We start from the raw sequence: 24821 nt of genomic DNA on the forward strand, positions 1-24821 counted from the left end.
TAAGAAGTGTGCTAAGGTTGTAAGTCACCATCTTTCCCTCATCTTTACTTTTCCATTAAAGGAAAGCACAATACAGTAATGCTTCTTATTAAGAATTTATTTTTCAAGAAATCAAACAGTTTCAAATTGCAAAACAACCAGGGAAGCAGAGCTCCAAAATTAAAGGATTTTCTATAATCCTCCAACAGCTGTTAGGGATCCCCCTCAATATATGCAGAATAATAGCATTAAATGGGCTACATCAAGTTAGTGTACTCATTCTCATTTTATAGATCTTACTGTTTTCACTACAAAAACCACCACAGTTTGTTGGTTATTACAGTAAGACAGTTACTGCCCTAGTTAACAGTCGTCTGCCTACAGCATATAACAAGGTCTTCTACAGCTTATATACTATTTAAGTTACAAGTGATAAGGTATAGACATGCCATGGAACCCTAACTCTGCATTTCTCCATTTCTGCTCAGATTCTGTAACTGCTTGAAGATATATAATACCTTAAACATAGTAACAAATACTCTTAGGTTTGTATACTTACACTGATAGTGAAGAAGTATTTTAACAAAAATGAACTCTCTTCTTCCTGAGAATTGAACCTGAAACTTTTATTGCAGCACTGACCTCTGAAAATAATTCAGAAAGAGTACAGCTCTGTATGTTTTGAAATGCAGCAATGGCTGTCAGTTAAGAAACTTAAAACTCAAACAACTCTATTCCAATGCAGAGAAGCCTTTACCACTACTAAACGGACACTTGTTACATCATCTTATTTTGGTTGGGTTTTGTTTGGTTGTTTTTTTCAGAAGCATGAACTACCTAATTCCTACAAGGAATGAAATAAGTGTCTTTTCACAGTTAGTTGCTATGGAAATAGTATTTCACAAATGGACCTCTGTTGCAACAAAATGCAGGAACAACTCAAAAAAATAAGCTCTAAGTACAAGGCTCAGACAACAGACAACTTTTTGGGGACTAGTCCAAGACTTGTACCTCCATAAAACGGAACTTCTAACTTCCTAGTAATACATCAGACAGCCTCCCAGTTTTTATGTGCCCTCAAATAATTTTGACTGGTATCTACCCAGCCTGACTAAACGTGTGAAATTATATCTGCAGATTAATGTATCAGTTTGAATTTGATATTCCTTTCAAAAAAAACCTGTAACACCTACACTCTGCTTCAGTCTTTAAGTTTGAGGGACATGCATTCTTTTTAAAGGGAAAAAAAATAATCTATGTTGTACTTGTTCCTGATGTATACAGCCTGTGCCTCTAAAAGAACATTAATAGGTGGATAAATTTGCCACCACGTTTCTTCCAAGACATTCCATAGAAAGTCTGCTTTTTTTCCTTGAATGATGACTCACACTCTTCATGGCTAGAACTGACAAATTATAGCAAACCTTTGAGACTGTTATACCTTTAATGCCCTTAGTATGGCCCTTCATACCTTCAGTGCTCCCCCCCCATCATTTTTTGATGAGAGACTGTTATACACCAAAATTCTATCTTCCACATGCTGAAGAGGGGAAGGATGTTATTAAAGAAGCAATAAAGCACTTGTTTAAAGCTACATTGGCCACTAAAGAATTCTTCTATTCCGATGATATTGACTAACAGATCTTGAATTTGCACTCCACCCATTAAGAAATAGAACTAGTATGGCATGTATTTTTAAAGAGAGGATGCAACTGTCAGGTCCCTTCAAAGGAAGTCTTTCTGTAGATAATAAACAAGACTTTTGTCTTCTTTAAATACAGTCAATAGTTTTACCATTCTAACAAGAACTTGAACTGTGAAGGGTTGCATATAAGATGAAAAACAGTCTGGAGAAACTGCTGGTTATCTTAGGGAAACAAGGAAAATTATAATTTACAGCTGTCCTGGATGTAAAAAAAAAAACCAAACAAACAACCCTTTCAATTACTAAAAGACATGGATAGATCAGATGCATTTTTCAGCAATCGAGTAATTCCTCTTCCTCGCATGGTACTTGCTCCATAAATGGCAGTCTTCACACCACATGGAGAATCACCTATTAAATTAAATACAGTTTGCAAATCAAATCAGCCTTCACAGCTTGCACAAATTAATGGAATTGTTCTTTGTATGCTGTGGAGCTGAACCTATTCTCTAATATAAAGAGACAGGGGTTGTGTCCTCTATAAACACCAAGACCATAAGATCTCAGAGTTTAATTCAGCGTGTATTTTATATGCGAGAAAATAAGCTGCACACTCAGAATTCTTACAGTTATTTCTCTTGCAAACTTGATTCTGTTCCTCTGGAGATTAGCCATGAACTACTCCGATGCACTGAGCTCAAGTGCCTTCTCTTAAAAAAAATTTGTCTCCAAACAGAAGACTTTAAATGAGCAGTCTTTGTACACTGAGTTATAACAGAATACTTGCAACAAGTACTGCGTCTGCACATATGACAACTTAAGAGCAAGAAGAGTATTTTAAAGATGGCCCTGCCTCAAAGCACCTAAGCATATGAGAATGGACTTCACGTAGCAGAAAAAATAAGGGGGTATAAATCAGAGAGCAACATTTATAAGAAAAACTAAATTTTGAGAGATCTTTTTGACCACAAGATTGCATCCAGTAAGAAAAGGGCAGCTCTTTATGTTTGTGTCTTCAGAAATTCAATGAAATCCATATGCAGGAATAAGTGTAGCTCATGCAGAGCTGTTTAAGCTTTATGCCACTGACAGGCAACATCTAAGCCCAGAAATTTTAAAAAGCACCAACTGGATTAAATTTAAATACCTCTTTACCCTTACAAATGTGAAAGTTTCAAACTCACAATTAGCAGGGACAGACTCTTGATCCTGACTTGGAGAAGCGAAATGTCTGTCACATCCAGAACCCTGAACCTTCATTTTCTGTATGAAGACACAAATGTTCAAAATAATATACGTCTTCTAAAATGTGCTATACACAACTATCCATGAAATCTATGAATTATGGTCAAAAGTGACAAGAAATGTCCCAGCTAGTGATTATTTTTCTTTCGTTGGTCTGCCCAAGATATGTCACAAAAGACAGCATCCAAAGAGAAAACAGATAATCTGAAATTGGCAAATTTGAACACTCACGTTAACTAGAAATAAACAGGATGTCAGTCTGAAGAACCTGACCTGAAAACGTCCAGCATCCAGTATCACCATCTTGGTATTTCTGCTTTCACCATAATCAGAGTCTTGAAGAGGTAGGTGAGCTGCTGTCAGCGAGACTCCATACACACTAGCTAAAGATCTACTGATGCAATAACTTGACAAAGAAAAAAAGAAAACAAGAAAAGTTTGGCTAAGAGGGCTGTAATGCTCATGTACAGAAGCACAGCATTTTTACTTCTTCAACTGGAAAACAAGAGCAACCAGACTGACATGCACAGAGCAGATGACAGAGGGCAGAAGGACATTATTGCAGCAGCTAAATAGTTACACTGCATCCTTCCAAGACCACCAGCCTATTCTACAGCTACACATTAAATTAAAACAACTGCTGCCCCACGCTATCAAATGCAGCCACTTAGAAGTGTGAAAAGCAACATTTTTTTGCAAGGCATATCAGCACATAACAAGAGTTTTTTGAATGAAAGACTATTCATTATTATCTCTCTCAAAGTGCCTCTACTACTGATCGGGATCTTAAATGGCATTTCCTTGTTTCCCTTTTCCCACACCAAAAAGATTACAGAACCTTACGTATCTACATTATACGTAGGGCAGTATAAAAGTTTCTAAAGTAGAGATATACTAGAATATACTGAGAATTGTTCAAATACAGGTATACTAAACCTCTGAAGAAAAACAGTGAATTCTAATGTAATTAACACTTCCCTCAACTCTCCAGTAGTGAGTGGAGGTAGTGAAAGGATGACTACAGTGATTGAATGAAATTACATTACATCTAATTGTTAAGACTTATAGCATACTGCTAAGCCATACAAACAACAATGGAAGTTACAAAGAGAACAAAATCTTGGGGATGGAGGGAATAACTAAAACTCAAGATCTACCACTACAGTGCTCCCAGCAGCCAGAGAAGTCAGAGCCAAAAACATGCATCTCTAACAAAGTAAACAGTCACCATACTGGAGGTAACTCCTTCGCAATACTCACGCAATTTTCTTACAGGATGCCAAAGCACAGCAGACTATATCATTCTCTTCATGCCACTTGCACCTACATGAAATGAAGTTCAGGCTTATTTCAGAAGCATCTACATTGTTAATCAACATGAATAGTTGGCCTGGTCAGAAGGAACAAGAACAAATATTAAATATGTTATCTTTTTGTCTCAGTGACCATATAGTCCCTTTAAAATTTCAGAGGACCACTATTCAAAAACTAAGTTCTAAGTGGTTTATGCAGAGTTAAAAGGCACGCTTCACAGGCAAACTGCTTCACGCTAAGGAGGGGGGAAGGGTGAAAAGAGAATCCTAAGAGACAAATGGGAATTTAAAGGTAACAATTTGAAGTTTCCCATTAATGTAAAATACTTCCTCTTAGTATAAGCATCCCCACTGTCCTCTCCAAATATGTGTTTTAAAGTACATTTGTCCATTCTTGTTAAGGTCTCCCTCTAGTGTGAAGATACTCATGGAAATGGAAAACTGTCTGACTATAAAAAGATAAAGTGACACTGATTATTGCAATGGATCTTAAAATCCATAACATAAACAGGATAATTTTTCTTTTTTTAAATTACTAAAATTTGAGATCACATTATTGGTTCTTACTTAAAACAGTGGCAGAGGAAAAGTTACAAGTATATTTCTAAGTTAGCTGCATCAATATTAAATATTTCCCCGCAACACCACAAGCTACATATGACTTCTTTGTACAAACATGGAAGAATCTGAAAAGCAGGAAAAGCTTTAGTGTTCAAGACATTAGGGAAAAAAGAAAAAAGGAAAGAGTCCTACAAAGTAAATTGGATTCCAGATTTGTAATTAAAAACATTCATTCCAGAAGAAGAAGATAGCATCTATCTTATGCTTGAGAACTTGGTTGATACCACTGGCAAACATACCTTGTCCCTCATCACAGTAGCAGGATGAGGCATTGGATGTATAGCAACAGCCAGGTCCCATCCAAATTATGCTTCCAAGAGAGTCCGAATCTTCCCACTTCTATGATTTACCGTTAAATATCACAATATATTTTACTCCCATTTTTCACCCCCTCCTTTAAATTAGGCCCTAGACTCTGCATTAAAAAGCCATCTATCTTTACACGTCTTTTGGGAAAGTATTTTTCATTTCCAGTTGTACGTACTCATGATGTCACAAGAAACATTTCTGATATGAAAGCTTACAGAATATTCAGTCCTGGAAGCATACAAGCTGTATGTAGGGCACCAAGACACATCAGGCTAATAAATGTTTCCACAAAGAAGAACCCAACATACCTGGTATTACTGGAGAAATCCCACAGGAAGACATCCAGTTCTTTACACACCCAAGTCTTGGATGGCTCCTTTTGGTGTTTCTTCTGGTACAGTTCTGTTACCAGGTCTTCTACAGCAAGAAGCTCCAGATGGCTCTCAATGCCTGTAGCTCAGAGAAAATCCAGGTCAGGAAAACAAGAGTCAGTGAATATTCTGCTCAACTCACTTCTCAGTCAGTCCCTGTTCAGTGGCCAGCCTCTTACCAGAGCATCAAAGCTCTTGTAAACCTTAACAAGTTATTCCACCAGTGGTTTTAATAAAACCTAGCTTCCTAGCAAAGTGGGTCATCTTGTATTTCCCTAATATTCTCCACCTCAGTAATTATGTATCCTACTTGTGGACCACCTCTCCACAGGAGCTGTTACATTTTCCCCTGTGTTACCATACACTCACCTTCGCAGTAATCTCACTGCCTGTAACGCTCCTTTAACTGGCTGAGCAAGAAACAGTGTATGTTATGCTACAGATCTGCTCATTAGCCAGTTAGAGCTGATCATGCCACTGGTTTACTGTCACTGACGAGGAGGAAAAGAAGAGGGAGAAGCATGCAAAGTAGTTCTAGCTATCAGTACCAGCTTTTACTAAACCTTTGAGACCCAAAGATTTTCAGACAAATACAGCTGTCCATGATTACATATCCCTTCTTTCTTGGGGGTGGGGGTAGGCCATAAATGATCCATTTCCCACCTGTTATGCTGGCCATTCGATTGAGACACCAGTTAATTCTGAATCGGTCATCAGACTAGAGGAAAGAAAATTTCAGTCACGTTGAAGTACAGTATATAATTCTGACATCTGCAAGACTTCTGACTACGTCTGACAAAGTCACCTCCAAAACAAAATTCAACGTTTGTGGGACTGAATGTACACCCTTCTTGAAAGTTCTCTTGAAGAGGAACTAAATGCCACAGAGGCCTTCCAACCAAACCCCAGGAGAAATTCTGGACTAATGTTTGGGGACAGGTTGAACATTAACCCATACTACAGGTGTCTCCACTAAGTGCTCTGAGATATTTTTTTCATGCATATTTCTTCACAGCCCTGTATTTATGGATGGAGCCTAAGACCTTGACCTTGCCTGCCATTTTAACGAGTAACATTAAGCTCAAATGGAATCAAAACATCATACAGCTGTCAAACACCTCTGAATCCTAATATTTTGGTTTGCTCACTGGCAAATGAAACTTGAGCAAAAATTAAGATGTACAGTATTCTCATGGGGAAAGAGTAATAAAACCATAAAAACATCCCTTAGAAAAGCAGGACTGTGTGACTATTATTCAGAACAATCAATTTAAGACAATCTTAAAAGCCCTTAACCTAAGTCAAAATGATGTCAGAGACCAAGTGAAATGTTCATCAGTAGACCAAAGTGCAGGCTGAAAATAAGAAGGCAGAAAATTAGTCTCTGCTTTATAAAAAGGTTAGCTTCTAGGGACCATTTCTTCCTGCATGGAATCGGGAAACTTTGGAAAAAGAGTGTCTTTTCCCACTCATTAGGTTTTAGAGTTAACTATCTCCTTAGTCATCCAACAGAAGTGAAATTAGAGGCTTTGACTTAGAGCATCTTACTTTGACCTTGACCTCGACCATACCCTGCAGTAGAAGTGAGGCCAAACACCTCTGACTGGCTGGACAAACTCAAGAAGTTCCCGTAAGACAACTGCATAACAAGTACGTGAAAGATGAAATCCAGATATAGGGATCCTATGAGTGCCATCACCTAATGAAGGGGGGGACAGAGGAAAAAAAAATTGTAAGAAGTCCTGCTTCCTTAATTGATACAGTTTCCCCCCCCCCTTTTGTATCTTTTTATATACATATGTGTATACACACAAACACACACACCTCCTCTCCACATACAGTGTCTGTGATTAAGCTATGAAAACCTTGCTCTGTCAGCAGAAGACTGGTGGGTTTGGGCTGTGAGCAAACACACCCACACTCACCCCTTTTAAAAGGCCGTTACCTAAGTATTTGACATAGGAAAACACGGGCCAAGTTTGTTCCCTCTGTACAGAAGGGAAGGAAGCGTCCTAATAGAAACAAACTGGAATCTATAAACACTACTTAAGAGTCACAAGGGAAACAAGGCAGGCCAAGCCAGACATAACAATGGCATAAATACTTTAACTTTGTTGATATATGTAAAGCTGCAAAACACAACTTTTAAATACAAACTAGTGCCTCTGAGTTACCCTGTTATGAATTAGCACTTCGTGCTAAAGATACACACAAGGACTATCAAGGGAAGGACGCTCTGCTCTAATGAGCTTGAAAGCATTTAAAGCTATACAGTGTTGTCCCATTTAAGAAGAACATACTGCTGTTATTATTGAATTAAAATAGGAAGACAGAACACAAATAACTCTGCCATTGACAAAACCGTTTTGGGTGAAGTGTTCTGCCATTTGCGGGTACAAGAAACATATAAAAGGTGACTGCAACAAGCTGCTCTGTCACTCCTTTCTCTTTGAATCTTGACAAGTTCCCAGAAGGAGGAACTGTAGACTTACAAAACATTTGGATAAAGATCAGATAAGCTGAGTCTAAAACTGTACGCCTTTGCATACCATTCTTTTTCTCCATTGATACTCACTAGCAGCCTGGCAGTGGTACCGAAAACCACGTGGTGGTTCTTCTGCAGAAGAGCAGGGGAGACAGGAGAAACAGAACAATCATCATCCAACGTCCACAATGACAGATCTTAACTCTCAACTACACACCATAGTTTCATGTACAGAAAGGAACAGCTTCATCTTCCCTTGTGGCCTTGTGCAAGTGCCACAATTATTTTTGAAAATGTTATTTTCAGTTATATGCATTTTAAAAAAGAAAGTATATTATATAATGTGTGTGTTTAGGTCCAATCAAGACAAACATTCATTGGCATGAAATATAAAGCACAAACATCTGAAGGTCCTTCCTGGATTTCCTGCCACAGTTCTGACGCTTAAGTCCATCTCTTCAGAAACAATCAGCACCGCTCCAATATTTTAAGAAGTCCAACCACTTATAGTCAAAGAAATTACCCTGTCTCAATACCAGAAATCTAATCTGGGCAGTAGTAAGTGACACTAGAAAGCCTCCCTCTCACCCCAAAGCAAGATAAACTACTCATCTCCCTTCCTTGGAACTCACCTGGATCTATGAAGTGATGGAAATCGGCCATTATGCCATCCTGTAGGGAGTACTTGACGCACCCAATCTCGCAAGGAAGGAAGCGCTGTTCACAGTAGGACGGCAGCTTGCCATGGCTGTAAATGTTCAGGAAGTAAAAGATGTCTGCAATCACAGCTGAAAGAAAAAAAAAGAGCCTCCACAGGTTACAGCAAGTCATCCTGGCCTCTCCTCATCCAGCGAAAGCTTCAGTGCACTTTATCATATGAGTGAGTAAAGTAAGGTAATGATCAAGTAAAACACACAGATCTTTCTCTGTATCTGAGATGACAAGGTAACTAATACTTATGCAAGTCAGGAATATTGGTAGTCCAGGTACAACCTTCCATAGATGCTACTGTGTGTAGAGATCACCCAAAATACAACCAATTAAAAAAAAATAAAGAAAAAAAAAAATCAACCCTCAAACGCACAAGAATATTAAGAGGCCTGGAATCCAACAGAAACTACCATTCCTTTTTATGATAGGTCTCCTCACCCTTTAGGAAAATAAGGTTAGGAGGAGAAAAAAAAAAAATCAGTACCTGCAAAGCAGTCTCACAAGCTCAATTCAGTAACTTACACAAGTCAAATGAGCTGGTAATAATCTTCTGGGGTAAGAGGATATGAGAAGTCTGCTAATTAAAAGGATTGTTTCTCTATCGCTAAATGAGCTCCCAAAGAAGAACACCCAAGGCAAATGTTAAGAAATAAATTTATTGTTTAATAATTTTAAAAGTATCAACTATGAAAAATATTTCATAATACACCTTAATCCTTCTCTTCATGTGTGTCACATAACATTCTCACTGAAGTTTAAGATAGCTATTTAATCCTTACCCTGAAGTTCTGCCCCTCACCAAAATTCCTACTTGCTCTACTAAGTAACAGAGATGCATAACTGTTGTTACACAGAAACAATGCTGTATGCCAGTCTTTGGGGCATTTAACACCAGTTGAACTAAGCTTGAATGCTGGTGCTCTCTCTGTCACGTCCCGCTCAGATGAGGGAGACAAGTGACTCAGATTCGCAAATCCCCAACGGAGTGGACAATGGTGAGACAAGTCTCAAAGTTCAAACACTTATTAACTACCCACAACGTACTAATTGAACTAAGTATATACATTTATTAACTACCCACAAAGTACTAATTGGCTAAGTATAGAGCAAGTTGTGTAAGCAATACAGTATGTCTAATGGTAGTGAAGGAAAAATGGGAAAAAGGAAAGGAGGGAGATAGAGGGAATAGAGGAACAGAGATCACCGGTCTGGGTTTCTGCGTCGATCCCACCAGCGAGGGTTCCAGGAGGCATCCGTCTTCTTCACTTCACTGCACTCTCTCCGGTGCCCCCACCTTGATTTATACACACTTTCCTTGGGTCCATCCTCTAGGTCAACCCACATACCTACGTATCCCATGTACGGGGAGGGGTAAGGTGTTTCATGGGATGATGTAATTAGCATGATCATGTTAGTCTTCGTTAGCATATTGAGGGATGTTAACTTTAATATGCATTTTGTGGATAATGAAGCAAAGGTCATTCACCAGACAGATGGCCCTTGAAATCTGGCCAGGTGCACCAGAGCAGAGCCGTCCTGTCTCCACAGGGCGCCCTCCTCCAGCTGCATCCTGTGTTATTCGGGCAGCTTCGACCTCCACACCATCCACCCCGTGACTCTAGTTTCATTTTGCGAGTGTTTGAGGCATTCTTTAGCTCGGAGGGCCTCAACTTTTCTCTCTTTCTCAGGCTGTTTTTCTCAGTCCATGTTTCTCGCAGGCCTGGTTTTTTGTCTCTCACACTCCCACATGGGTCTTAAACTCTGCAAGCTGCAGGGTAATAGGAAAGATATTTCTCCTACCCAAGTGTGAACTGCTTTCCTTATGAAAGAGAAGGATATAGCTACAGGGAACCATACAGGACTTCTACTGAGAAATATTAAGGACCACCATCACAACATGTATCTCAGTTACCCCTTATCATTATCCCTCTTGTTCAGTTTAAAGATTGATCATGTCAGCTCAAGCCACCATGATCAACCCGATCAAATTTGCATCACAATGACAGGGGAGCACGACCTCTGGCAGGAAGGATGCTAACAGGTATTATGCTTTTTATGAAGCTACTTTTTCCTGCCTCTCCATAACCATGACAACGAGAAAATAATTCAAGACTTGTTCAGTAAAAGGCTTGAGCTGAGACTTAACCACACAATAGATATAGCTTATATTAACTGGCTGCTTTACTTATCTTGTAAGCACTAACATTTATCATTTTTCAGAATAATGTAATATTCACTGGGGAAAAGATTACAGATGTGTTCATTACTCAATTCTAATTAAAACATCAATTTGAAGATGGTGTACAGATAAGAAAAGTTTAGTTTTCAAGAGTTCTTTCAATAAGGAAGCAAGCCAGGATGTTATAAAAGCACTGACAAAGTACATATCCCCTCTTTTATTCTCCCAAAGAGGCCAGGTCATCGTTTTATTTAACACTTGTACCACACAAGTTTTGAACTTCAATATCTAACAACTCTTCACCCTTTAAAAATCAGTACAAGTATTCTTTTATGCTGAACTTGGATTAGTTCTTGCAAATCATAAATGTAGAAGTTGAAGAATTACCTTTTTCTTAAAAACCATGAAATAATTGTAAAGAAACTATTAGTGGCTATACTCCCATCAAGCTAAAAAAAACAAAAGATAGGATTACTTGGGGGGGGAGGGACAGGACGGACAGATGACGACATTTGCACTGACTTCCCTCCATACTACAAAAGACCTTTTTACAGCAGGAGACCATTAGTTTAAAGCAAACAGTTGACACAGATGGCTATTAGCAAAATGTAAACAACCTTTGTATAGCTACCATTGAGAATATCTATAAAGGGCAAGCTTTTATCTACCAGGATCAACTGTTTTAAGATTACTATACCCTGGTCATTCTTCCAAGACATAGCAGAGGCATCTGGAAGAGAAGCAACAATGGACGTCTTTGTGGTCAGACAAGCAGGAACTGGATCAGCCAGATTACACGTCTGGAAAAGATGAGAAAGTTAAAAAAATCAAGAGAGTCTACTAACCCCCAATAAAGTCCTTCACCTCCTTATATTAGTGGAAAACTAACGTCCGCTAACAGTTACGGTTAGGTGGAACAACTGCGCAGTTTAGATACAAGTGCCTGTGTACCTGCAGACCAGGAAGGCGAGATTTCTCTTCTAACAGAAAGAGATAGGTATCTTAGTACCTCAGTCAACCCACTACAACTGGAAAGGACTACCGCTAAATTTACAAAATGTAATTAAAAAAATAAATTGTTAGGTTCAACCACTTGTCACAGGTGAGGAACTTTTCAAATTGGAATTTCAAAATTTTTCCGTAAACTTTATGAAAAAGTTTGACACACACGTTAGTTTCCTTTGACTAGGAATTGAATTCATGAAAAGCTAATAAAGCCTCAAGGAAGTCATCAGATTGCTCGGGCACAGAACAAGTAAGAGAGGCACATATGCCCATTAGGCATTGCAGATCCATGCAAACAATAAGCTTTTAAGAGGACAGGAAGAGAAACCTCGTAGGCTTACAGAATTCAAACATTCAAGACCCAAATTGGGAATAACATCACATCTAGGTACACTAATTCCAGATGACCATTTTAGCCAAAGTTTGTTGATTATCAGTTTGAAATATTTAAAATAAAATGAGAAATTAGTCCCATCCAAATAAGCTTAAGTCATCTCCAAAAGATGACCGAGATCTTTCTCTACACAAAATAACTGTGGTTGTCTGTGTACAGGGGTGTGATTAATAAATTGAGATCACATATAATCTCGTACATACACACTCCCCTATTTCCACTGACAGGCAATAAGGATGATGTTCTTTATTTCAGTAAAGCAATTATTTCTTTCCCTGACTACAACTTTTTAAAATGCTACCACTTGTGGAAGCGAATACAGAAGCCTCCATTTATGACTTAATTGTCACTTCATGTAGCTCTCCATTATATATGAAAATAGAGCTTCATTAATTACATACCACTAGCCTGCTAAATAACACAATGATGCTCATGTTTTAAACAGCTCTTTCCCATACAGGCAGGCTCCGAAAATCAGAAAATATTGCCTAACATCTCCCTACTAATCTAGATTGACTAATTTAACTAATCCAGATTTACTAGTTACTCCAAACTACAAACATCCTGTCATTCTATCCAGCATCGTGTAAGCGTTTTAAAGTCCTAAAATTTACCTCACCAGTAATTCGTAGTTTATAGTCAGTAACTAGCAATATGGGATAAAGAAGTAAATGCAGCACTATCCATTTACTCAATCAGGCTCTTTGCTTTGACAAACAAGTTTTTACACTGCCAACCAAGACTGGAATAAAATAAGCTTTCTGACACCTCACATAATTCAACCTCTGAAGCAAACTATGCTTCAGGGAACTGCTGAGAGAGACAGATAGAAAGGGAAGGGAAAAAAAAAAAAAAAAAAAAAAAGACATCCCAACTCCCACCTTTTCAAGACAGTGAATAGTAGAAGGGATCTGTTTAGCACTATTTCTGACCACAACCATACTCAGCCTAACCCAACTGATTACTTCTACATTGTGGGATTCTTCATTGTCCTCCACCATAGCTTTACTGTTCTCTCCATAATCAAACCAACCTAAAAATAATGGCAAGGTATAATTATTCTTTTTGTGCATAGGTTGCAACACTTCATTGACCTGGTCCACCACGCAGCTACTCAAGAATGCCAGATCAGTTGCATACAAGATGTGGTTTCAGGACTCCAGACAAGAACCACCTAAATTAAAGACATTCACAAAGCAAAAGCAACATGAACGTATGACCAGAAGTCATACCAATTTACAGTATTATAAATAAAAGAAACATTCTAATAAGCCAGTGACTGCAAAATACTGTGAAACATATAACGAAGTTGTTAGAGAACTACATTTTACTGGTAGAAGAGCCCAATGGAACAAGCCGTGCTGGTTTAAAACACTGTAGCGTATTCTCACCTTTAATTCAAACCAGAACAATGTTCTGCATAACCTTTGTAACGGTACAGGCTACCACAGCAGCCCTAACCTCCACAGGTTGGAGGCTACAGAGAGCGGGTGATCTTCCATAGCATCACAGCTGACCAAACCTCTCATTAGCCACACTGAAGGGTGTTCCTTTCTCAGCATTTACCTCTTTCACGGCCTTCTGAGAGCGCTTCTTTTCATTCCACTTACGAGCCTTCTCTGTATATGCCATCTTTTCTTCCTTAGTCAACAACTTGAAGGAAAGCAAATTGTTAAAAGGTTTTTATTGCTTCCTTCTAGTAGTCCCACAAACCAACAAACCCCATGTAAGAAACTAATTGTACATTTCCAAAGGACATTATCAATGCTTGGCAAGAACTGCCAACTGCTAACATCATCTCAAACATTTCCAGTAGCTTTCTCCCTAACAAAGCCATAAGCTTTTGTCCAAAACACCTGGCAAGCACAGGCTTCTGAAGCATCTTCAGACGGGGGCCAACAAGCACTGGGCCACCACCACCACAAACAGGAGGTCTTCCGAAAGGACTCCTGCCAGCCACGGATGCCACTCCCCATGGCACACAAGCCAGAGCTGCCCCCCGCAGCTGAGAGGAGGCCACCGTAGCTTGTGCTTCTTCGCTAGAGCCAGCTGAAGCCCCTCAACATACTCCCTTGAGCCGCTAAACATACGGCAGCTGAGCCGCCAGCTAGTTCACCCTCTGAGAAAGGCCACGCCGTTTTGCGTGTGCGGTGTGTGTGCCCTGCCACCTGCCCTGGCGCACCGCTCGGATGCGCCCGGCGGGGGCTGCTGCCCCACACGGCAAGAGGCAGGGAGCGGCTCCGTGACCCACGGCCCCGGCACGCTGCGGCTGGAGCGGGGCCGCGCCGCGGGGCTCCCCCGGCCCGCCCCGCCATTAAGCGGCGTTAGCCCTCTCACCGCCCACGCCTGGGAGCAGTAGGGCACGGCGTCCACCACGCCGGTCACGGGCAGCCCGCGCCGCCGCAGCTCGGGCAGCTGGTCGCGCACGAAGAAACCGTAAGGGCTGCGGAACCCGCTGCGGGAACCCCCGCGGTGCGCCATGGCGACGCCCGCAGACCTCGCCGGGCCTCGGGCTCTGCCCGCCACGCCTGAGCGGCACCGGGTCTGGCCGGCGGCCCGCCTCCCCGGGCGCGGCACACGCCCACCCTCGCCGTTTGGCGGGAAGGGGAGGTTAACTGTGGCACGTTACCGCCCGCCCCCCCGGCCTTTTGGCGGGAAGGGGAGGATAACCCTTACACGTTAACGCCCGCCCTCCCTCATGGATGCCGCCCTCCCTCATGCATGTCGCCCTCAGCCGCGGGCTGGGCGGCCTCCTCAGGGGCGCGGGCACGCTGCGGGCCTTAACTGCCACCTCAAGACAGGCCTTCAGGAGAGCATGGCAGGGTTGTTTGTTGGTTTGGGGTTTGGTTTTTTTTTTTTAAATGTTCTTTGGTGCTGCAGGATAAGAAATACCTGACGGTCGCAATAGCTTGCACCAAGTTCTCATAGACATTCAAAAATGCAGGCTCCTCACCTTCACAAAATGGGAATATACTGATTTTTCAAAGTAAAAGGGTCATACTCCTCTATATCCTCTCAATCTGAATAATGTTATATACTAAATTTAGTAAAATCCTTACAAAGAGTCACCGCATTAATTTATGCAGGCAGCTGTGTTCACATCTATAAACAAGCAAAAGAAGAGAAGAGGAGACCAACTGGAATTCCATATCCCAAATACATCAACTGGTACATGAGACTTATGAAAATATTCAGAGATCATTGTTACTGGTTGCAGCTACGTCACCTACGCCAAAAGCAGGCATCCTACTGCATCTTGCTGTAGGGCTGGGCATTGGCGGGAGAGGTGCCTGCGCAGGACGCCCCTTTGGCTCCCAGCGTTCCTCTCCTTCCGAGCTCACAAATGAGCTGGTACTCCGTGAGAGGAGATGATCATGGTGATGTGCCTACTCTGACGCTTGCAGTAGTGCTCAAAGCGCTACCAGGAGCTGGGGTCCTAGGTGAGAACAGGGGGTGACAGATAGCAGGGGTAGGGGCCCAGGAGGTGCAGGAAGGAGTGGGGGAAGAGGTGAAGACTAACTTCAGTTAAGAGGCCTGGGTTTGGTTTTGAGCGATGTGGTAGAAAAGTGGAGGAGATGAGAGGGTGTGCATGTGCTTGGAAAGGCAAACTTGCTTATTAAAAATAATTAGTGAGCTCGTGTTAAACAAAACTGAGGCTGCTGTCCATACTCTTTTTCTGGTTTGGCGTTGTTTTTTGTTGCATTTTTTTTTCCCTTTCATCTATCTCATTGACACTTCCTTCACTGAAAGATTGCATGGTGAGTCACAGTTCAGATAAGGTAAAGGCTGGAAATAATCTGATCTGTATCATCTTGACGAGCAGAATGAGATGCTTCCCCCCTTAAGCTTTCTATTGATCTCTCTCAAAAAAACGAATGATCTTCACTGACCATAGTAAAAAAAGGAAATTAGCAGGGCAATAACCACAACTGGCTTTAAAACAGAGTTTAATGAGTTTACAGAAGGGATTGTGAAATCTGGTTGCCTGGAACAGAGGACCCTGTGTTTGACCTGAGACAGGGTTACTGAAGTGGCAATGTTGGCACAGGCCTCGATTAAATTCTGCCCAGGTTTTGCTTGTCCCAGGCATGTGATGTCTCCCACATTCCTCAACGCTCCTCTTGTCTTTTGGGGGATGTCCTTCAGTTGGTTGCAGTTCCTGCAGAGCCTGCGTAGTGCAGCAGAACAAGAGCTAGCACGCTGCTTCTCATGCAGCCATCTTCTGTGGAGTTACCCAATCTCGATAAAAACAAACGGTGTAGCCCTGAGTTGGAAGATTCTTTCCAATCCTCTATCCCAGAGTTCCCTTGAATTTACTGTAAACCTAGACATGAGGATGAAAATGGTGATAAAATGCTTACATGCATTTCCAAATCACTGTAAAACTCTGCCTGTCCTCCTCAGTCTAGCTGCTTTTTTCATCTTCTGGTTAGGTAATGTAAGTCTGTTTAGCTCCAAAGGAGGTAGCTGTTGTTTAGGCTTAAATACGATTGTGATTGTGTTAGCTGATTGTGTTTGTCACTGCTGGAACTGCTGGCAGGTAAGGTCAGATCAGATTGCTCTTGTGTCTCACTGGTGGATGGTTTCTCTGAGGGTTAAAAAATGCTGGTGCAGTTTAGTCTTCTGGAGGCTATTCTGTCTTGCTCAAATCCAGTGAAATGGTTTGTTTTATGTTTATGAACCACTTATTGAATTTACTGTTAAACATATAGGAGTAGTCAATCACATGGTTAAAAACGTATAAAATTGTGGTGATGTAAACTCAATGAGAACAGGTGAGCGTTTTTAAAGTCAAAAGCTTTCACTGCTGTGGAAAATAATTTATATTCCAGTCTAGTTCCTGATACATTAATGCTAAATCTCTGAGGAGAGACTGCAAGAAATAACCTGTATCTTGTAAATACAAACTTAGGAGGAAAGGAGAGTATTTACTGTTATATTACTGTAAGAGTTGTTGCTAGGAGTGCATCTGTGCACATTTGTTTTACTTTCCTTCACACCATGTGTGCAGCTTTGGGACCCACCCTTTAGCAGCCCTTCCTTTTAAAGAAATTCAGATAATGTGTGCATCAACAGTTTGAAAAACACAAGGCTCTAGGAATAGCTCTCCTAGGGCTAGAGGTGTGGTTGGAAAATAAAATTCATAAGCAGTGAAGAAAGGATTTTCCTGGGGTGGAGGGCAGAGAAAAAACAGGGAAGAGATCATCTTCAGAGCACCATGTCATCAGTATTCTTCCCCAGTGCCCTGAGGAGAGCCCAGTGCCTCTGAAGGAATCGTGTTTTAACTCTTTGATTGTCTGCTGTTTAACTTAGCTGGCAAAGGAGTTCTCTGGACCATTTATACTGATTTGCAAATAACTTTTCTAGCACTGGGGCCGTTTCAGCAGATAAAGGCAAATGTTGTGCCAGTATTTATGTATTACTTTTTTTTTTTTTTAAAGCACTTAATTCAGTGAAATGACTTGATATGCCAACACTTAACCCAAGGTACCTGGCCTTGGAAACTCAGCTCCAGAATTAGGGGGCTCTGCTTTCCCATCAATGCATGGAGTTTGTCAGATATCTCAAAATAGGGTCTACGTACCCTAGTACTGTGTAGAGAGAAAAACTGTCTGAAACTTTTCTACCAGTATTTTCATTCATTCAGGATTCATGGCTATAATCTTTCCAAGGTATGTCTTACAGTTGTTTGTTGGAAAGAATGGGCAAAATTATCCTAAAAACCATGGCAGTGCCTACATCTGCTGCTACCCACTTTGCCTGCTGGTATGGGGCTACAGCACTTTCCCACAAAGTGAAATATTTGGTGTTTATGTTAGAGGAATCAGGCCAGATCCGTCAGCCCAAGAGAGGTGAGATGGATGCAGCTCCACGCTCCCAGGTCCAACTGAAGCGAGGTTGAGCATGTACTTCCAGTCTAACATGCCAGCTCCTCCTGGGGTTTTGCCATTAGCATTGCACCATCTGCTCCTACCTCCCTGGCTCTCAGGGCACATCACCTTGCCAGCTAGTCCAGCTTGATCGCGACTAATGCTGACACACTCACTCGCATGCTCGCTCCCGCCGGTACCACTGACATAAAGGCTTCTGAGCCCTGGTCTGCTCTAGTGGATGGCACTTCTTGGCACTGACTCAGGTCTCTCCAGCCACTGGCACCCAGGCACACGGTACCTGCCGTACCAGCCCGGCTTCTGGCACCCAGACCCTCACTCGCTCCAGCCGCTGGTCCCGTAGACATGTAGGGCCCCTATGACCTGCAGGTCCCATTCCAGTTGCTGGCACTTCAGTCAACTCACACCCATCTCTCCAGGCACACGGGCTCTCCAACCCATGGCTTGACTAGAAGTTGGCCCTCAGACCCCCATACACCACATACGCCCAAAATAGAGAGTTCTTCACTCAGGGAAAGAGTTACAAAGGAATTTAATAAGAAGATAGGAATGGGCTGTGCTGAGCAGGTGCAGGGTGTGGCAGACAAGCACATCACCCAGCAAACTGCTCACACACACCTGGCCCTTTCTAACCCCTTATCCCTCTATTTTCCCACATTTGTTCCTTCCCAAATCACCTAGATCTCTCCCTTCCTTTGCCTTTGATTCCTCCCCTAAGCATCCCATAAGAAGTCTTGTGCAATCCTGAAATGCTCTTCCCTTGCATCCCATAATGTGTCCTATATCTGCAGGCTGCAACCCCCCTCAGTCCTGAAGTTGCTGTGGTGTTGACTCATCTTGATGGGCTTCATGCCTGCACCCTGGGGCTGAGGCTTTCCTGGGACAGCCCTGGACAGGTCTTCCTTTCCTCTGAGTCCTTCCTTGGGGTTCCCATCTGCCATTGCGTCCTTGTGCTCCTCTGAACTTGTGGAGATGGGCCTTTGATGGGCTGAGGGCCTGAGAGGAGCCAGGGCAGGGGTATTACTTGGGCTACACCCATGCTGTTGTCTCTCAGCACTCCTTTGTGGCGTGTAGGCAAGCTTTTATCACATCTCACAGTTCATGTCTTTCTCAGCCTGGTTATCAAGGTTTTAAACCTACAATTTCCCTGAAGAGTGATACAAAGTGGGAGCTTTGCCTTTCCAGTCCAGTAATTATTATTGTTTCATATGTAATGTATAAACATTTCAGGGATCAGAACCTGCAGGCTTGCCCTTCCCTAGGTGAATGACTTAACTAGTAAGCTCTAGCCATCAGCCTTCTCTTGGACTCACTCCTTTTGACCTAATAAATCTGGGGTTTCTTTTTGAACAGTGCCATACCTGCAGAAGGAGTTGAGGGTGCCTTGCTTCTCAGCTGTGTGATTAAGGATGTAACTTTGAACACCTAAGAGTCAGGAGGCCTTTTTACAAAAGGTAAGCCATATCCCCTCGCCTTGTCCCCTTGCCTGTCTTTGCAGGGTTTTGCTGAGTGTCAGACCTATTGTGAATGTTCTGGATCAGGCCTCACAGGTGGTATCAGCATCTTTCTTCCAGGTTTGGGGGGGAACTCAAGTGAGAGCTGCTATGCTTGTGACTGTACTTCAGAAATAGTAGTTTGTGCTGGGAGTTGCAGTGTGTGTGGCTTTTGTTTCATCTATCAAAAGCAAAGCAGAGTGGCGCAGCGGAAGCGTGCTGGGCCCATAACCCAGAGGTCGATGGATCGAAACCATCCTCTGCTAATGTGGTAGTATTTTCTTTTGAAAATTTGTGGGTTAGGATAAAGACAGTTTAATAGGTAAAACAAAAGCCGCACGCACAAGCAAAGCAAAAGAAGGAATTCCCTCACTGCTTCCCGTTGGCAGGCAGGTGCTCAGCCATCCTCATGAGAGCAGGGCTCCATCACACGTAACGGTGACTTGGGAAGACAAATGCCATCGCTCTGAGCATCCCCATATTCATCTTTTTTCCCCCAGCTTTATATGCTGCGCGTGACGTCATATGGTATGGAATATCCCTTTGGTCAGTTGGGGTCAGCTGTCCCAGCTGTGTCCCCTCCCAGCTTCTTGTGCACCCCCAGCCCACTCGCTGGTGGGGCAGGGTGAGAGGCAGAAAAGGCCTTGACTCTGTGCAAGCACTGCTCAGCAATAACTAAAACATCTCTGTATTACCAACACTGTTTCCAGCAAAATCCAAAACACAACCCCATGCCAGCTACTATGAAGAAAATTAACTCTACCCCAGCCAAAACCAGCACAACCTGTTACAAGATATGTGGCAACCAGCTGTGTGGTACAGCTGTATCCCCTCTATACCATAAATTGCAAGTATCTTTAATACCATGGGTCCAGTGAAACCACCACATTGTTCCAGTATCCTGGACAAATACCGGGACATCCTTAATAGCTGGTAAGACTACATTTTCAGGTGGAAAATGGGGACCTGGCTGCGACAACCCAGACGTATGTAAGCCTTAGCTTGGGTGCTTGTTAGACATCTGTTAGAACTCTCTGGGCATGCAGAGAAGGAAAACTGTGTGTAGTCAACTTTGACAGTACATGCGTGCTTTCAGTCTCAAGCTGCTGCTGAATGGGGGGTTTTTAGATTGCAGTTCTAAATGTTAGGTACCAAAAATTTTCCAAAGTGTTTCGGATCTGGCTCTAAGTAGGATGACCTGGGTAATTACAGACCTGTCAGACTGACAGGGATCCCAGGCAAAAGAATAGAATCACTGATACAGGAGTTGCTTCAATAATAAATTAAAGAAAAGTTATGTAATTAATGCCAGTCAGCATGGGTTTGCAGAAAATAGATTCTGTCACATTGGTTTGTAATTGCATCCAAAAGATATTAAGTGTGGTTACTAAAGGTAATTCATTCAGACACGTGAGGCGTGTGACTTGACCACACAACACTAAATCAAGGAAATGCAATGATACAGAGACCATCCAGTCCCCAGGTAAAACATTAAGTTAGGATGTCTCAAAATTTAATTTTAAATGAGGAATTGTAATTGCACGTTTTCAGTAAGATCTTAGGTCATTACTTGGCTGCATGCTATTAAATATTTTTGGTACCTTTGAAGGAAACATACAGTCATCACAGATACTTGTAAATGATAAAAACACTGAGGGAATAGTTAATAATGTAGGTGATAGAGTGGGATATCCACCAAAGAGGAGGTCCCCATGTGATGCTGTGTCAAAAGGACTAACAGTGTGATCCCTGGAAGGATAAACAAAGAAATATTAAGCAGGAGTGATGATGCTGTAGTACTTCTGCTTTCATGCTTTTAGCAACTCTGCCTGGGATGCGCTCTGCAGATCTGGTGTTAGCCCAAGAATATAGCAAAATAACAGTCTGTTGAACTTCCAGAGGGAATGTTAAGGGTGCTTTGATCATAGTCTGTCGTTACTTCTATTCAGAAATGCCTTAAGAAGGCCCTTCCATCTAGCTTGGCAGCACTAGAAGGTGAAGTTAGATGAAATTAGGGGCAGGGTGAGGTCCCTTCCAACCCAAAGTATACCGTGATTCTTTTTGTAACAGATATGCTGTAGTTCAAACAGGATGTAGTGTGGCAAAGTAATGTGGCCTATTTTATTAAGAAAGCTGGATTAGACAATCACGAAAGTCCAGTTTCTGAACTCCAGTTCCCTGAAGGTTTTTGTCCTGCCCACAGTTTCTCTACAGCCAAAACTGTAGGGGGTTTAACAACTCATTATCTCCTTGGTTATCTGTAGATACACAAGCAGAGTTTGTCTTATTCCTAGTCAGTGTATTTTTGCATATAGTGACACACAAAAGATTGTGAGCTGGGGTGATTCACTTATGATCCTGTACCTATATAATAACTTCACAAAACCTTACTGCTGGTATGCACTTAGTGTTTTACTTAAATGAAAATCTCAGGTTCCCTCTGAAAGTGTAGCAAAGGGCTATGATTTTTGGTGTCTAAAAAAGAACCAGGAGCAGCACAGGAAAGTTATACAGAGGAGCCAATACTATAGAAAGAAGCTGTTCTCTTGGTTTTTTTTCTGATGCTGAATTTATATTACAGAACTCAAGGTTCATTGGAATGAGAAAGTCACATTTCTCCATTAAATATTCTGAACGTTTGTTGATAAAAACATCATGGTTAAGAACAAAAGCAGTTTATATATCCATATCACTCCTGATGTTAATGGGAAGTAAAAGCTCTGTATTATTGTGCTATCAAACGCAGCCAGGCGCTCAGAAAAAACAACATGTAACGAGAGTGCATATATTTCAGCAATGTCTCGGTGTGAAGCTATCAACGATTAATAAGAGATTCCAGTGTAACAAAGCTAACAACAAAAGGTTTTAGTTAGTAGTTATTCTGAAGAGACTCACTAAACACAGGGATTTGGTAATGTGTCACCTAATAGCTTCTGTAGTGTGCTGGTCTCGGTGCTAAATCAAGAGAGCAGTGCCTAATGGCTGAATCTAGTATGACATCCCAGAAAGCTGTTGAAATAACTGTTTCTATGGAAATTTCTACAAGGGAAATCCAGGGGGCTGAATAGATGTGCAAAAGTATTCATGAAGTATTTTCATGCAGCATAGAGAGTTTACAGGGATGTGGCTGAGATGGGTCACTCTGAGTGAGGTGCTGGTGTAAATCATTCCACATGCTGGGAACTTAAAAAGCTGACTCAGCTTATCAACAGAGGAAATGACCACAAAAGACTGGTACTGGAGGATGAAAGGAGGGAGGGAGGAATAAAGTAGTTGGCAAGAAGAGAAAAGAGCCAGCAGCTGCTACAGCACGGGTAAAAAGTGAGTTTGTTTCCCAGGTGTTCAGCTGACTTTGTTCACAATCCCATTGCTTAGAGAACTGCCTCAGACAGAGTCACGGTATCACTTATATAGTGATACTATGGGAGTATTGTTGCATGGTATTCTGCCGATTCAGTCTGGGGCTAAATTATGCAGGACAGGCATGCTGAGTTTGGTCATCCGGTAGCGAGGTTGTCAAGTGACTGTGGGAGATGAAGGTTGAAGTCCACCAGTATGTTTTTCAGGGGACAGAGAACTCCTGCTGGGCTGTGGCTTGAAGCGATTGCATAGGAATTTACCCACCGTTTGAAGGTGAATTTGTGCTAACTGCAGTCTTGTGGCTTTCTGCCTGGGAGAACTGGCTAAAAGGAAAGACAACATCCCATCATTAACTATTAAGCCAGCTCAGATGTTGCAATACTCAGATCAAAGGGCTACAGAGATCTGGAACGTCTATTCAGGGCTCGGGCATCCATCATACGTGCATATATACAAAGGACATCTCACATTAAGTGAAAAAGAACCGTACAGTGAGTTTGATTTCAAAGCAGCTGTAAATCCAAAGTTATGTGCAAAACAATGGTGCTTCCTTGTATTGAAAATCTTTCCTTCCTTTGTTGTGAGTCAAAAGTTTAGCAAGACCAATGTATGCCAAATTTATTTGCAAAAGCTGGAATAGATTAAAAAAATAAAAGCTAGGAGTAGCTAACAATAGTGACGCATAAGGGATTGTACTGCTCCCAGTGTTAAACATATGAGATAATATCAACATCAACATTGTCTCAGGAAACTCTGGATCAGGCTCCTGGCCAATTAAGTTACAGAAAGGCAAGGCACCAGGATTTGTCTTGAAATTTTGAGGGTTATCAGGAAAAATGGTTAAGGGAGAGAGAGAAAAATAGCTTTGTGTTCACCTTTTAGGAGTCTTAATTCAGCTCATTCAACCCTTTGTGGATTTATCCTATAGATACACAACAATGGTGAGGCAGGCCCTGAGCTGATGCAAAGTATTACAGCTCCACCTGAGTTTTCTGGAACTACATGTATTTCTGGAGGCTGAAGTTGTGGCCCTAATGAGAGTTTCTACTCTGCCTTCCACCTGCAAGTAGGCACAAAGACAGGGAGGGAGGGCTCAGATCGCTGTGTGCTGAAGGAGGACAGCACTGTGTGCTGTTGTGTATGTACGTTATTCAGCGTAACAGGGTCTTAGTTCTGAATAGTGGCTTTCACCTAGTACTGCAAAACAGTTAAATTCATAATGTGCCAGGTCAGAGGAAATCAGGACACTGATTGGTCTGGATGTGTGGGGTTTTTTAAAAGCAGTGTTGAATAAATATAAACTTCTGTATGAAAAGTATTTTTAAATAACATTGAATAGCTCCGAATAAAACACTTAAAACCAGACTGGCTGCCTCGGGATTGCCTCCTTGCTTAATTCCACTTTAACTATATAAACAGAGGGACTACAACTGTTCAAAAACAAGCAAAATGTTTCAACACATCTTTTATCATAGCAAACATGCTGTTTTGCTTTTTCACTCCGAAATTATTGATCTATTTTTATTCATGCTTTTGAAAAAAGCTTTTTTTGCCTGTAGAGGGGTCCAGTCTGAAAGGCAAAAGCATGAGGAATCTACAGGCAACTGGCAAAAACCTGCCAGAATGCAAAGGGCTCGTACAGTTTTACCGCAGGCACCCCTGTGCACCCCACCTTCAGCAGCGGGACACACCTCGCGCTGCTCCCTCCCGGGGCCCTACTTGGCGTTAGAAAATCAGAACTGTTTATGTTCTTTGGCAGGTTCCAGATGAGAAGAAGTTGAAGACTACTCCCATCTCTCATGTGGATCACTGACATCTGC

The 24821-nt window shown here is 41.8% G+C and overlaps 1 protein-coding gene and 1 non-coding gene across 2 annotated transcripts; one reads left to right on the forward strand and one right to left on the reverse strand.

Annotated features, from left to right (window-relative positions):
* Positions 1-79: 79 nt before the first annotated feature.
* On the reverse strand, positions 80-14738 carry MAEL (maelstrom spermatogenic transposon silencer). The gene is made up of 12 exons (XM_074860760.1): positions 14595-14738; positions 13824-13910; positions 11556-11658; positions 8601-8756; positions 8059-8100; positions 7055-7182; positions 6147-6201; positions 5421-5562; positions 4130-4192; positions 3143-3275; positions 2809-2887; positions 80-2035 (listed from the first exon to the last, which is right to left on the reverse strand). Exons 1-12 carry the CDS (start codon positions 14736-14738, stop codon positions 1920-1922), a joined length of 1248 nt encoding a protein of 415 aa, XP_074716861.1. The 3' UTR covers positions 80-1919.
* A 5097-nt stretch (positions 14739-19835) lies between these two features.
* Positions 19836-19907, forward strand: TRNAM-CAU (transfer RNA methionine (anticodon CAU)). Its single transcript has one exon. It is a non-coding gene; the product is annotated as a tRNA-Met (tRNA).
* Positions 19908-24821: the final 4914 nt, after the last annotated feature.

The sequence above is a fragment of the Strix uralensis genome, chromosome 2, assembly GCF_047716275.1.
Source record: "Strix uralensis isolate ZFMK-TIS-50842 chromosome 2, bStrUra1, whole genome shotgun sequence".
NCBI lineage: Eukaryota > Metazoa > Chordata > Aves > Strigiformes > Strigidae > Strix > Strix uralensis.

Excerpts from the sequence above, each read along its gene's own strand:
- MAEL (XM_074860760.1), bottom strand. The coding sequence starts at position 14,738 with ATGGCGCACCGCGGGGGTTCCCGCAGCGGGTTCCGCAGCCCTTACGGT. Across the intron at positions 13,911-14,594 it reads ACTGCTCCCAGGCGTGGGCG|TTGTTGACTAAGGAAGAAAA; the intron begins GTGAGAGGGCTA and ends CTTTCCTTCAAG. Across the intron at positions 5,563-6,146 it reads TCGAATGGCCAGCATAACAG|GCATTGAGAGCCATCTGGAG; the intron begins GTGGGAAATGGA and ends TCTGAGCTACAG.